At 42.4% G+C, this 13,541-nt stretch overlaps 1 protein-coding gene across 3 annotated transcripts; it reads left to right on the plus strand.

The window, feature by feature from the left end:
* The first annotated feature begins 25 nt into the window (after positions 1–25).
* HNRNPDL (heterogeneous nuclear ribonucleoprotein D like) lies at positions 26–6,485 on the plus strand. 3 transcript variants are annotated; one of them, XM_030565053.1, is made up of 9 exons: positions 26–151; positions 1,323–1,451; positions 2,294–2,462; positions 2,548–2,709; positions 3,182–3,313; positions 3,473–3,590; positions 4,525–4,692; positions 4,933–5,033; positions 6,213–6,485. In XM_030565053.1, the coding sequence occupies exons 2-8, from the start codon at positions 1,363–1,365 to the stop codon at positions 5,001–5,003; spliced, it is 909 nt and encodes a 302-aa protein (XP_030420913.1). In that variant the 5' UTR covers positions 26–151; positions 1,323–1,362; the 3' UTR covers positions 5,004–5,033; positions 6,213–6,485. The 3 variants fall into 3 exon arrangements, 2 of the variants coding, with proteins under 2 accessions (XP_030420913.1, XP_030420912.1); XR_004000708.1 differs by lacking the exon at positions 26–151 and adding an exon at positions 5,415–5,519 and having other exon boundaries at positions 1,254–1,451; XM_030565052.1 differs by lacking the exon at positions 26–151 and having other exon boundaries at positions 1,255–1,451.
* Positions 6,486–13,541: the final 7,056 nt, after the last annotated feature.

The following is a 13,541-nucleotide window of genomic DNA, read 5'->3' on the forward strand; positions in this document are numbered from 1 at the left end:
TGCTTATCGCATGATCTGTAGAGTGCCGTAAAAAAGTGGGGCGGGAAAGGCTAACAGCTTCGAGAAAGGGACAGTATGTGGGGTGTATGGTACATAGGGTGCAAATAAATTGCATGGCATTAGCTATCGGGTGCATGGTGCCGAGTACAAGGTGAGTTGCATAAAATGCTTGATACCCGGGGGAAAGGTAGTATATAGGGCTCAAGGCTACCTCATGCAATCATATAAAGCCGGGCCTCTCCTCCATACTTATCCTTCTGCTGTACGCCCAGTAAGCATCATTAAGAGGAGCCTATCTCGTCAACCTAAGAGCTGGCTCTTGTTCAGTCTGTGGCTTTGCAGGTGCAGACGGCTCTTCACGCAAACGCGGGGGCTAAACTTGGTCTTGAATGTCTCCTGCCCCGTGGAGATCCCTTTCTAGTGGATTTAATTTCTTTTAGGCAGAAGTGACGTGGTGGTTGTATTAAATGGATTGCTAGGTTGTAGGTTCCCAGTTGCACAGCTGTGTCGAAATACAGCGATGGTTGCATAATGAGAGGTTTGTATTTCCACCTTATCAGAAAGTAGGATCTGAAAGGCAGGGAAGCAGCTGGCTGCAGCCATGGCTTCCTGACTGATGCTTCCCACTCCAACTGACCGCTACCGCAATAATGAGGGCGGGATGGGAGAGGTTGCCTAGATTGCTCGGCTACTTAAACTGTGGAGATAGGCGCCCGAGGGCATTTGCTGCCTGTCTTCATCTATCACCTCCCCCTCTGTGTGTATACAGGGGAGAAGGAATATCGCATCTCGGGGGAAGGGGTTGGACTTTGCGGGTTGGTCTATGGGGAAGGAGGGCGATGGGTCTCTTTGAAGCACACACAGGAATTTCGTTATGCACTAGACGCTCCCTGCAATAGTCGCAGCAGCTGGCGAAGGGAGCGCAGGGCTTAGCGTGGCTGGCTCGCTGGCAAGTGATGCACAGACAGGCACTGCAGCCTGCTAGGGAGATGAGTGTAATGCCAAGGGGATTCCAGGGGGTGGAGTGCTCATATGCCCTGCCAAGCGGGGAGGCTGGGATGACTGGTGTCACCCACTCCGCTCCCGGGTCACCTAAGCCCACGTGCAGCCGCCATTGCCTTCGCTTTTCCCCGGCCTTGCTCCATCAGACGGGGTAATGTGCGGCCCCCCCGCAGCCCGGGCGCCTGGGCCTCCGGCAGTCGCTATCGCGCCTGCGCTGCCGGCCTGCGCTGATTGGCTGCCGGAAACGGTATATAAAGGCAGCGCAGGCGGTGTCCGGATCTCTTCCGCCGCCATTTTTTTGTCCCGCTTTCTGGTCGCAGCTTTCTATCGCGTCTCCAGCCCTCGTAGCCTGCCCCCGCTATGGAGGACATGACCGAGTACAGCGGCGGCCTGGAGGAGTTCGCCGAGGGCTCCAAGATCAACGCCAGCAAGAACCAGCAGGACGATGGGTAAGGGCCGGGCGGCGGGGGAGGAGGGCGCCCCTTCCCCGCCTTGCAGCCCCAGCCCGGGGGGCGCTGGTGCCCTTCCCGCCCCCCTCCCTGCGGGGGGTCCCACTCGGGCACGTTTCGCGTTGTCTTTGTGTCTCCGCGTCGAGCTGCTTTCCGAAGGGCGGGATGTTGTCAATCACCGGGCCATGACGTAACCGGGAGCCAATCGGAGGCGGGGCAGAGCGCGAGCGGGCTGCCTGGGGCGGGCTGGGGGCAGACTGCGCGCGCGCCGATGCCACGCTGCTCCCGAGTCCCGTTCCTGAGTCGCGCGGGCGGGCGGGCGGCCGGGCCTCTGGGCGGAGCTCGCTGGCTGACAGTGTCTGCGGGGAGCGGGCGGGAGCTTGTCGGGCGCCCTGGGGAGATCAGGGCCGGGAGGAGCTGAGCCACTGCCTCTGAGTGCGTTAGCAATGGGCCGAGTCGGGCTGCCCAGAACCTCGTGTGTGGATGGTATTAGAGCAGAGGTACTCGGGTCACTTCGTAACTAGCTCCCACCCTGCAAAAGCTTGTGGGCATGATTCGTCTCACTACCGTGTAACTGATTTATGGGATTAAAGTTAAGCGGACACGCAAACGTTTTGCGGGGTCGGGGAACTTGATAACATGTATCTAGTTTCGTATAATTATGTAAAGATCAGCTTTGAGGCCCTGAAAATCAGTTTAGTGAACAGAGAGTGGGGTCTCTTCAATTCATGATGCTGATCTTGCTGGAAAAATTACCACTTGGGTATTATAGTTTTTTTGATACTTGAAGTGATTAGCAAAATATTCTGCTCTTAATTAACTATATGCTTTTTCTATTGTAGTAAAATGTTTATAGGAGGCCTCAGCTGGGACACAAGCAAGAAAGACTTGACAGAATATTTATCTCGGTTTGGAGAGGTTGTGGACTGCACAATTAAAACAGATCCAGTGACTGGGCGGTCCAGGGGATTTGGCTTTGTGCTCTTCAAAGATGCTGCCAGTGTTGACAAGGTATGTAGGGTCTGTGTAGTTGGTTCTTGTATGCATTTGTTTTTTCATGGCTTTCTGAAACACTTGTGTCCTGTGGGTTTTCTAGGTATTAGAACTGAAGGAACACAAACTGGATGGCAAGTTAATTGATCCTAAAAGGGCAAAAGCACTGAAGGGAAAAGAGCCACCCAAAAAAGTGTTTGTTGGTGGACTGAGTCCAGATACATCTGAAGAACAAATTAAAGAATATTTTGGTGCTTTTGGAGAGGTATGGTATGACTGCATTCGTAATACTTTCATATATGTATTGGACATTAAAGTTCAGTCTTGGCGTGGAGGAGGTAGTGTGGCAGGGTATTAAAGAAAGGGCAGTCTCATTTGAAATGTGAAAAGATGGTGGTTGTGAGAAGGCTGCTTCCTTGTTAACTGCAAGTTTGTAAAGCTGCTTTGTTGGGACAAGATGCACAAGTTATACTGCAGTAGAATAAGTAATTAGGAGCAACTTGGGATCCTGGTGGGCCATCTTAGCCTAACAGAGTTGTGCTAAAACTGTTCCTTATTAATGTATAAATAGCTCTGTAATATTTTGATAGTTTATAAATGGAGGTGGGATGGTTTATTTTTAAAAAACCCCATTACGGTTCTACTGTTGGCGTTTAACTTTTGACCATTGACTTCCACTGCAGTGTTTATGTGGGATGTATAATGCAGATATGGTTTATATTTAACTTTGTTTACAGATTGAAAATATTGAACTTCCCATGGACACAAAGACAAATGAAAGGAGGGGTTTTTGTTTCATCACATATACAGATGAAGAGCCAGTAAAAAAATTATTAGAAAGCAGATACCATCAAATCGGTTCTGGCAAGGTATGTATGGATATTTGGTTTCTCTTTAGAAAGTTAATGCTGATGGTTCTTTTAGGTTTTTGTATGGGTTCCTGAGAGCAAGAGTGTCTTTTTTTTTTTTTTTTTGATGGTGCCTGTCAGTCCTTGCATACAGTTAAAACAATGTCGTCTTTTTTACAGTGTGAGATCAAAGTAGCACAGCCCAAAGAAGTGTATAGACAGCAGCAGCAGCAACAACAGAAAGGTGGAAGAGGCACTTCTTCTGGTGGCCGAGGTGGTGGCAGGGGGCGTGGCAGGGGTGAGTGTGTTCTGTCACTTGTATGTGTATGGATATGAGTATTTATTTCTAAGTTCTAGTTTCTGTGTTTTGGAGCCTTTTTTAAAATAAATATGATTATGGCTAACCAATGAGTGGAAAATAAGCTGGATTGCTCTGTGCTGACTTAACCAAAACTCATTTAAAAACTGTAATCTTGACAGTGCACTGATTTAGTAGTGCACCTTTTTACTTATGTTTAAAAATGCCAACAGGTTGCACATTCCTCAGTTTAAAAGCTATTCTTTAAAATGCATAATTTATGTGTCTGAGACTTACTTGAAAGTTGCATGTATTCATTCTGTTGAAATAGAGGAAGGGAGCAATATTGTCTTTTTGACAGTTCTTAAATAGTTGCCAAATAGAGGAAAGCCAGATATCTTCAATCCTGCATTATAAGTAATCCTGTGAAAGGAAAGCAGTTTTGCCAACATCACGAATACATAGACTGTTTGTTTGTTTCTTTGCAATGATAAGTATTGAGATGTAGTCACTGTTAATGGAACAGAACAAAACTAGTCTTCATGTTGTAATTAAACGTTAAGATAATGTAGGATACTAAAATTCATATTAAAAGAACTCTAAAGGAAATGGGAATGTCTTCAGACAAAAGGCAAGTTGTGCTTGCCCTTTGTGCGGTTCGCATGCACTTTTATTAATAGGACAGTGACATAAATGAAAGATGAAACATATTACAGTAAATTAAGAAAAGAGACCCCAAGATTTGCATCCCATGTGATGTTTTGAAATTAGATGTCTTGGTTTGTCTTTTTTTTTTTTTTTTTAAACCATTGTATGCTTGCAGAGTGATGGGAGTCTTTTTTCTCTAGCCATTACAGTACAGATCACATTTCATACAGTTCACATACCTGTTTTTTTAAGAGGGATGGAACTTAATTGCTATGCTTTATTTCAGGTCAGGGACAAAACTGGAACCAAGGATTTAATAACTATTATGATCAAGGATATGGAAATTACAACAGCACTTACAGTGATCCAAGCTACAGTGGTTATGGCGGCTATGATTATTCCGGTTATAATTATCCAAGCTATGGATATGGACAGGGATATGCAGACTACAGTGGTAAGAATGTTTGACTTAACTCCACATAAGTATTGATGTAGAACACTAAAAATAAAATCTGACTAATATTCTAGTGTATAGTAAATTTCATTGATGCATGCCACAAGTAAGTGTGGATAAACATTAAAGTATTGCATAAAGCTGTAAACTACTATGCCGTGTACTGCGGGGGTGGCTCATGGGAGGCTTGTATCCTAGTCAAAACTTCCTATGAAAACTAATTTTCCATTCTCTCAACAGGTCAGCAAAGCACATATGGAAAGGCATCCCGAGGTGGCGGCAATCACCAAAACAACTACCAGCCATATTAAAGCAGTACATAGTACTCGGGGGGGCAGCAGGTGTGTATATGAGTGCAAGGACCACTTTCAGTATGTCTAATCTAATTTAAAGATCAATAGACAAATTAAAATGAGTAAAAACATTTTTCTTGTGTAGTCTGACTTTTTTAACTGAACTTTGTTAACTTAAAATTTTTTTTTAAAACATGCTTTGCCTGAAGTGTCTATAGATCTTTAACTTTGTAAAATGTGATTTCATCTTCTTTAGTACTTCAGAAAAACTTAAAAGTTTTTCTGTTTGCGTTGTGTACCAGGTGGTCTAGAGGAATAATTAAACTTATTAGAAGTATTAACAGGTAAAGTACTGAAATGGGTACAACTTAAGGAAAACAAGAATGTTGTCTTCTAACTCTGACATTATACCTTGTTTGTACCCGCCAGCGGGAACTTCATTGCAGGCCGTGTGTCACCCTGACCACGTCTATCTCTGGGGGTCGCACGTTGCAGGCAGAGCGCAAGGCATACACCAGAAAACGCTGTCCTGTGGTATGGTCTCTTCCAACTTCATGTACCAGCGTAAAGATTAAAGTGGAAAACTTCAGACTTTGGCTTCTTTTTAATCTTTTTGAAGATTAAGTGTCTTAACTTAAATGGTTTTTTACAGGAGTTAAAGTACATAAATGCCTTTACAGCTTAATCATTTTGGTCTTCTGTTTAGTGTTGTATTTCAATTGTGGAGCCTCATTTTAAGTGTGCATTCATTAAGATTTAATGCTTGCTTTTTCTTTTTATAGCTAATAGTGAAATCTGCAAACCAAAACGAACTTTTAAATCTGGAAAAAATTAAAGATCATATGCACACAAACTATATCAGGCTAATCACGTTTTTGGCAATATTCATTCATTTAAGAATTAAGTTGCAGACAAATTGTTTTCTTACATAACAGCGTTTCTAATGGAAACTTTTTCCACAACCCAGTTTGTGACACAGACCTTGCAACTTCTTGCCTAATTTGGAGAATCATTGTTTTGAAACAGCTTCCTGAATGGGCTGAACTGCTATATTTGGGGAGATGAAAGATTTTTAGTTACTCGATGATAATTTGTTAAATATGCATATGATCTTTAACAGTGAAGAAAGGAATAAATAGAGGACTTAAAGCAGTTCATGAAAATGGACCTTTTAACGATTCTTATAAAAGTTGCACAGATCTGATTGTTGTTTTGTCTTGTTTTTAGGTGGAGATACCACAGCGAAGTCATCTTGCAGAACATCAGGATTGAATGGAGGGTGGTCCTCATGACATGAGATGACTTTTACAAAAGACTTTTTAGAGTATGACACAAGTGTCCAACTGTATATAGCGGCTGATTAGTTTTCTTTATGGTTTTTACTTTTTCCTTTTTGCCATCTGTGTTATGACACAATGTGGATTTGTTTTATACAAATTTTATTTGTATAATTTCATGTTAAGTGATTCTTGAATAAATGCTTACGTATGTGAGTCTGTCTTCCTGTGTCTGCTGCTTAATTTTTAATTGAGCAATAACAAGGACAGCAATCTTTCCAATTGGGAGGAAAGATGGCCAGTATTGGAATAGTGCCTTGAATGCCCTCTGGTCACTAACTTGCTAGATCTGCCCTGAGCCTGAGGTTATTTTTTGAAGTGTTATCACCAGACTTAAAATCTGCTGTTAAATGTGGTGGCTCCTAGTTGCAGTAAGAGAAATGCAAAGATTACCTTAGACATGTTAGAAATCAACCTTTGCTACCTCTTCCTGCCATGCACCCCCAAGTAACTTTTTTTTGGGGGGGGGGGCAAATATCTTTTGTTAGCGTTTCATATATTTCTTGCTGTTGTATGTTGTTGCTTACTGACTTTCCAGTTTGGGCCTGTTGGGGGCATGGTGGGGTTACTATGTATTACTTTGAGCTGGTGGGGGTTTACTATGTGTATAGAGAGCCTGAGGATTTTACATTATATTGCTTAGTCTGAATAACGGGACAAGTTTGGAACTAGTGAATTTTGACACCACAAAGCAAAAAGTCAAAATCCCATCTTTTATTGTATGTAGCAGTTAACAAATACTTCTTCTAAAAATTCACCTTACTATAGTGCCTGAAACAGTTTGGAGAAATATTTCATTTTCAGTTGTGGTTTGTGTTCCCAAAATCTATAATGCATTACATCTGTGTATTGATGGTCAGTATCACTTGGTTAAATTTAAAATAGTTACTTAATGGGAATTCCAAGCAGTCAACTCTTGAGTGAGTTTTACCTCGAGGTTGGTGTTTTACCCATTGCTAAAGATGACTTACTAACAGATTCCTCTAAACCAGTGCTGAAAATGGTTTAATGGCTAGCATATAACTGCAGCCCCAATATGGAAAGCATCAGTTCAAGGAGATCTGCTCCCAACAACTGTTTTTTAGTAACAAGTCAATTTATTAGTGTAGAACAGACTTGAGTCCATGTTCTGAATGCTTGGGCAGTCACCATAGCCTCCAGTGTGGCTTTGCTTTGCAGCTCTCCATTGTTCTTTCAATATGGCCATGCACACGTGCATTCATATGTCCAATCATGGATCTAAAATAAACCCTTATTTAGAAGACAGCTGAGAGCACTTTATCCATAGCAGTATAAACCTTTCCATTTCTGTACTGTTCTATCCATATGTCATTTGATGTATTATTTTTCTATGTATTTGCTCATTGCACTTGTCCATCTTATCTCTCTCCTGTGGATATACCATGCTAAAATGAGTCACTTAGACATTCTCCTTTGGTTGGTCAAGCACTGGTGCAGCTCGAGCAGAGCTGGCAATGTTGGAGGAATGGTAGTAAAGATGCCTGTAAGTTATCTACATCTAATGTTGCACATGGTGAAAAAGTAATTTCAGCTAGTGTATACTACCACTAAGAGAATTGCTCCTGGTGCACTGGTAAACCAATAGTGTGAAAAAAGTCTCATTAAAAATAAGGCCCAGCTGAACTTCACCTTGATGAAGCTGGCAATTGAATTAACACCTGGTGGCTGGTAGAGAGCTGTTTACTCCCTATTGTACCTCTCAGTGGATTTTTAAAGTGAACATATTTTTCAAGACACTTTTTTTTTTTTTTTGCTCTGTTACTTTGTCATTCTACAGTCCAAAATGGCCTACAATCTAAAGGCTTTCTTTAACTTGCTCTATTATCCAAGATCTTCAATTATGTGTAGTTAACTGGCTATACCCTTCTTGTATGACCTTTGGGAAATTACTCATCCTCTGCCTCAGTTTGCTCTCTAAATGAGAAATTTTTTCGCCCATCTAATGGATTTTAAAAGGCTTTCTTTTTTTTTAAAAGGCTATTAACACCTTTGGTTGAAAGATGCTATAGAATGTACTTGGCTATATCAATACTTCAGACACATGAAATGCAAGTATCTTCTTTCTAGGGGACTGATCCTGTAAACTTAGACTAGTAGTCTGCTTGAAGTTGTTACTCCAGTATATGGGTTACTTAAGAGCCAGATCTTGGAAACATGGGTGTTTAGCAAGAATTAAGACAATGTCAGTGGGAATCGTACATCTAAAATCTATAGCTTTACAAGGTTTACAGACTACTTAATTGGCAGTTCCTGTGGATCTGTTTGGGTCAGATGTTTTGCTCTTCTAAAGAGGAGGCTAGCCATTATAAAAAGGGGGGCCTATTTTTCCCTCTTTATTATTTTTAAGCATTGATTATATGTTCTTCATACATAATCCAAATAAAAAGATTGTCTCTGGCCCAGGGTTACTTACAGGTTGATTCCAAACAATGTTAATGGACATTTCTGGGGGGGTGGAACAAAACAATTAGTAAAATCAGCTAGCCTCTGTCTGAAGAACATGAACTCAATCATCATGCTCACTTTGAAAAAGTATAAACTGCATCATCCAGGTAGTCTTAGCTGTTTCTCTTTTTTGTAAGGTTCAACTGTAGCTTTCCTTTAGTATGCTGTAGTGTGATGTGTCTCACTTGCCCCCCATCCCATCTCTCTTATTTGAGGTATTTTGTTAGCATTTTGCTTTTTGTTCTAGTTTTATGCCTTTTTTTTCCCTTACAGTTGCTTGCCCTCCAAGTAAGCCTTTTCACTTAATTTTTCTTTGGTTGTATCTATCTAGATTTCTTTCTGCAGTTTTACATTGTACTAAATGTAGGTTTTGACTTATCCATTCAGCTGTGGTGGTTGTGCTCCAGCAGAAGGCAGCCACACAAATATAGGCCTGAGTTGTAGACCAAGCTGGATGAGCAAGCATCTGAGAGGTGATTAAGAAAAAGCAGAAAGCCTACAAGGAATGGAAGATGAGAGTGATCAGCAAGGAAAGCTACTTATTGAGGTCAATACATTTAGGGATAAAGTGAAAGGGGCCAAAAGCCATGTAGAGTTGGACCTTGCAAAGGGAATTAAAACCAATAGTAAAAGGTTCTATAGCCATATAAATAAAAAAACAAAGAAGTGGGACCACTAAACACAGGATGAAGTGGAGGTTAAGGATAATCTAGGCATGGCCCAATATCTAAACAAATACTTTGCCTCAGTCTTTAATGAGGAGCTTAGGGATAATGGTAGAATGACAATTAGGAATGAGGATACTGAAGTAGATATTACCACATCAGAGGTAGAAGCCAAACTCGAACAGCTTAATGGAACAAAATCAGGGAGCCCAGATAATCTTCATCCAAGAATTTTAAAGGAACTGGTGCATGAAATTGCAAGCCCATTAGCAAGAATTTTTAATGAATCTGTAAACTCAAGGGTGGTACTGTATGACTGGAGAATTGCTAACATAGTTCCTATCTTTTAAGGAAAGGGGGGGGTAAAAGTGATCTGGGCAATTACAGGCCTGGCAGTTTGACATCTGTAGTATGCAAGGTCTTAGAAAAATTTTTGAAGTAAAAAGTAGTCAAGGACATTGAGGTCAAGGGTAATTGGGACAAAATACAACATGGTTTTACAAAAGGTAGACCATGCCAAACCAACCTGATCTCCTTTTTGAGAAGGTAATTTTCTTTAGACAAAGGAAATGCAGTGGATCTAATCTACCTCAATTTCAGTAAAACATTTGATATGGTTCCATATGGTGAATTATTAGCTAAATTGGAAAAGATGGGGCTCAATATGAAAATTGAAAGGTGGATAAGGAACTGTTTAAAGGGGAGACTACAGAGGGTCATACTGAAAGGTTAATTGTCAAGCTGGAGCAAGGTTACTAGTGGAGTTCCTCAGGGATGGGTTTGGGGACCAATCTTAATTAATCTTTTTATTACTGACCTTGCACAAAAAGTGGGAATGCGCTAATCAAGTTGGCGGATGACACAAAGCTGGGAGGTATTGCCAATATAGAGAAGGACTGGGATATCATACAGGAAGATCTGGATGACCTTGTAAACTGAAGTAATAATAATAGGATGAAATTTTAATAGTGAAAAGTGCAAGGTCATGCATTTAGGGATTAATAAGAACTATTATTATAAGCTGGGGAGGCATCGGTTGAAAGTAACAGAGGAGGAGAAGGACCTCGAAGTATTGGTTGATCACAGGATGACTGAGGCCAATGTGATATGGCCATGAAAAAAGCTAATATGGTCTTGGGATGCATCAGGTGAGGTATTTCCAGTAGAGATAAGGAGGTGTTAGTACTATTATACAAGGCACTGGTGAGACCTCATCTGGAATACTGTGTGCAGTTCTGGTTTCCCATGCTTAAGAAGGATGAATTCAAACTAGAACAGGTTCAGAGAAGGGCTACTAGGATGATCTGAGGAATGGAAAACCTATCATATGAAGAGACTCAAAGAGCTTGGCTTGTTTAGCCTTACCAAAAGCAGGCAGAGGGGTGCTATGATTGTTCTCTATAAATACATCAGAGGAATAAATACCAGGGGGAGAGAGGAATTATTTAAGCTCAGTACCAAGGTGGACACAAAAACAAATGGATATAAACTGGCCATCCGGAAGTTTAGACTTGAAATTAGATGAAGGTTTCTAACCATCAGAGGAGTGAAGTTCTGGAATAGCCTTCCAAGGGAAGTAGTGGGGGCAAAAGACATATCTGGCTTCAAGACTGAGCCTGATACGTTTATGGAGGGGACGGTACAATGGGATAGCCTAATTTTGGCAGTTAATTAGTCTAGTAGAAAATGTGCCCAATGGGATGTTAGATGGGGTGGGATCTGAGTTACTACAGGGAGTTCTTTCCTGGGTGTCTGGCTGGTGAGTCTTGCTCGGGGTTTAGCTGATTGCCATATTTGAGGTTGGGAAGGAATTTTCCTCCAGGGCAGATTGGCAGAAGCCCTGGGGATTTTTCTCCTTCCTCTGCAGTGTGGGGCACGAGTCACTTGCTGGAAGATTCTCTGCACCCTGAAGTCTTTAAACCATGATTTGAGGACTTCAGTGGCTCAGACACAGGTCTGATACAGGAGTGGGTGGATGAGATTCTGTGGCCTGCATTGTGCAGGAGCTCAGACTAGATGATCATAATGGTCCCTTCTGACTTTAATCTATGATTCTATGGAGTTTAAAAAATGACATTGAATCACTTGACCTATGCTGATGGCTAAAGTTTTTGACAAATGCTGAAAAATCAAGGCAACTAACTAATCCTATTTTTTTTTAATTTTTTTTTTTTTAGGATTGCAGTCAGCATCTCTGCTAATGTATAGTTGGTAAACAGCTAAGACTTTCTATTCTCGAGTATTTACACTTTAACTGAAGGGAAATAGCAGAAGTTAGTGGAACCAAATTTGATTTTAAAATCTCTCATCTTACGTAGAGATTTTCTTGAATCAAAACGTTTTTACGTGCTTCTCTGATTATGTGCTAGTATTAAATTATTATATACAAAAATGAACCTGTTTAGGTGCACAGGGGAGGGGGAGGGAAATGAAATGTCAGATATAAAAAAATTACAGTAAATGAATTTTTAAATGGGATGTGATTATTCATAAGGACTGCCCACAGTAGGCAACCTCTTAGTCATTGAAAAAAAAAAAAGAGCTCCTGAAGGGTCACAAGAGACATAAATTGAAGGTAAACAAGGACTGTTACCCTGTGGTCCAGACTTCAGAAAAGATAATCTACACCTGCTGGGGTGGAGTTATTTGCAACCCTCACCTGATTTCTTGCAGATGCTACACTTAGTCGCAATAGTCCACATTCAATTGAACATAGCATTTCATTCTCTCTCTCCATTCAAGTAATAGGAAATTTATCATGAGAGCCCAGCTATTGGTTTATGGACCCAAGATTTCACCCAGTCTTTAACACTTAACCCCAGATGACATTTCTTGGTCCAAAGAGCGTATGGTCCTCCAAACCTAAGGACTCCTATAGCCCAACACCTGACCAATTTTCTTTTTGTTTTAAGATGGGGGTTTTAACAATGAATTGGTTTTTTGACACTGTCTCAAGAAAAGAGTAACAACTTTGAAATGTTTTTAAAAAGTCAGTGGAAAAGGGGGAAGCAAGTTCTAAGTCATGAGTGGTGTGTTTCAGCTAACAGAACTTTATGAAACTGAATGCAATAGTTTTTCAAAACCTACTTACCCTTTTTCCTACCAGCTTTCCTAAGGACCTCTTCCTCCTTCCAGGACTAACATTCCCTTTTGAAGGGGGTAGGCATTTTTCTTCCTCTCTAAAGCAATCCTTTTACCTCTTCTCCATTAGCCATAGGAGGAGGACTGGCTGGACAGGTAAGTTCATTGTTCACCTTTCAAAAGAAAGGTGTCTAGAGCTGCTACTCTTCACTTCCTGCCCTAAAGCATTGAGCACAATCCACCTCCAAGGCTGAGCTGTGGGGGGGAGGGGGCTTTTCCTGCCTCTTAGGACTGGGCTGAGGGACCATTACTTGTGTGTGTAAGGGACACTAGGGCCATGCCAATCAGCAACTATACAATGGCTGGGGACGAGATGTCCCGATTTTATAGGGACCAGTCCTAATATTTGGGTCTTTTTCTTATATAGGCTCCTATTACCCCAGCTCTGTCCTGATTTCTCACACCTGCTATCTGGTCAGCCTCGGGCTGCGCAGGCCTGGTGGGGGTCCGCTAGACTCCACCCAGCGTTTAGACAGGGCGGCCCTGCACTGGGCGCAGCCCGACCCGGTAGCTCAGGGAAGGGGCGTAACTAAGCTTCCCTCCGCCACCTCTGCTCGCTGCCGCCCAAGCTGCCTCAGCCAGGGCAGCTGCTGCCCCGCAGTTCCGTTGTCACCGGCCACAGGGACTCGCTACCGCCGCTGCCTCGCGGGACCCCATCCCCAGGGTGGCTTAGCGCCCGTCTGTACTACGGGGGGGCGGGATACAGTATCCTGTTGACTACTCTCTTTCTGTCGTCTCTATGCTCTTGAGCCGCTCTACCCGCTCACTTCCTCTCTCTCTGTGTCTACAGTGTGTACACAATGGGAGGAAGGCGGGATGGAGAAGGGACCGGGGTCACGTGATCACCCTGCGTTCTTTCCGCCCGCCATTTTACGTTGGGGTTCGCGGCGGCGCCATTAAAGCGGGAGAAGGAAGCACAGTAGCTAGGTCCGCCGGCTGGGGTACGA

The sequence above is a fragment of the Gopherus evgoodei genome, chromosome 5, assembly GCF_007399415.2.
Source record: "Gopherus evgoodei ecotype Sinaloan lineage chromosome 5, rGopEvg1_v1.p, whole genome shotgun sequence".
NCBI lineage: Eukaryota > Metazoa > Chordata > Testudines > Testudinidae > Gopherus > Gopherus evgoodei.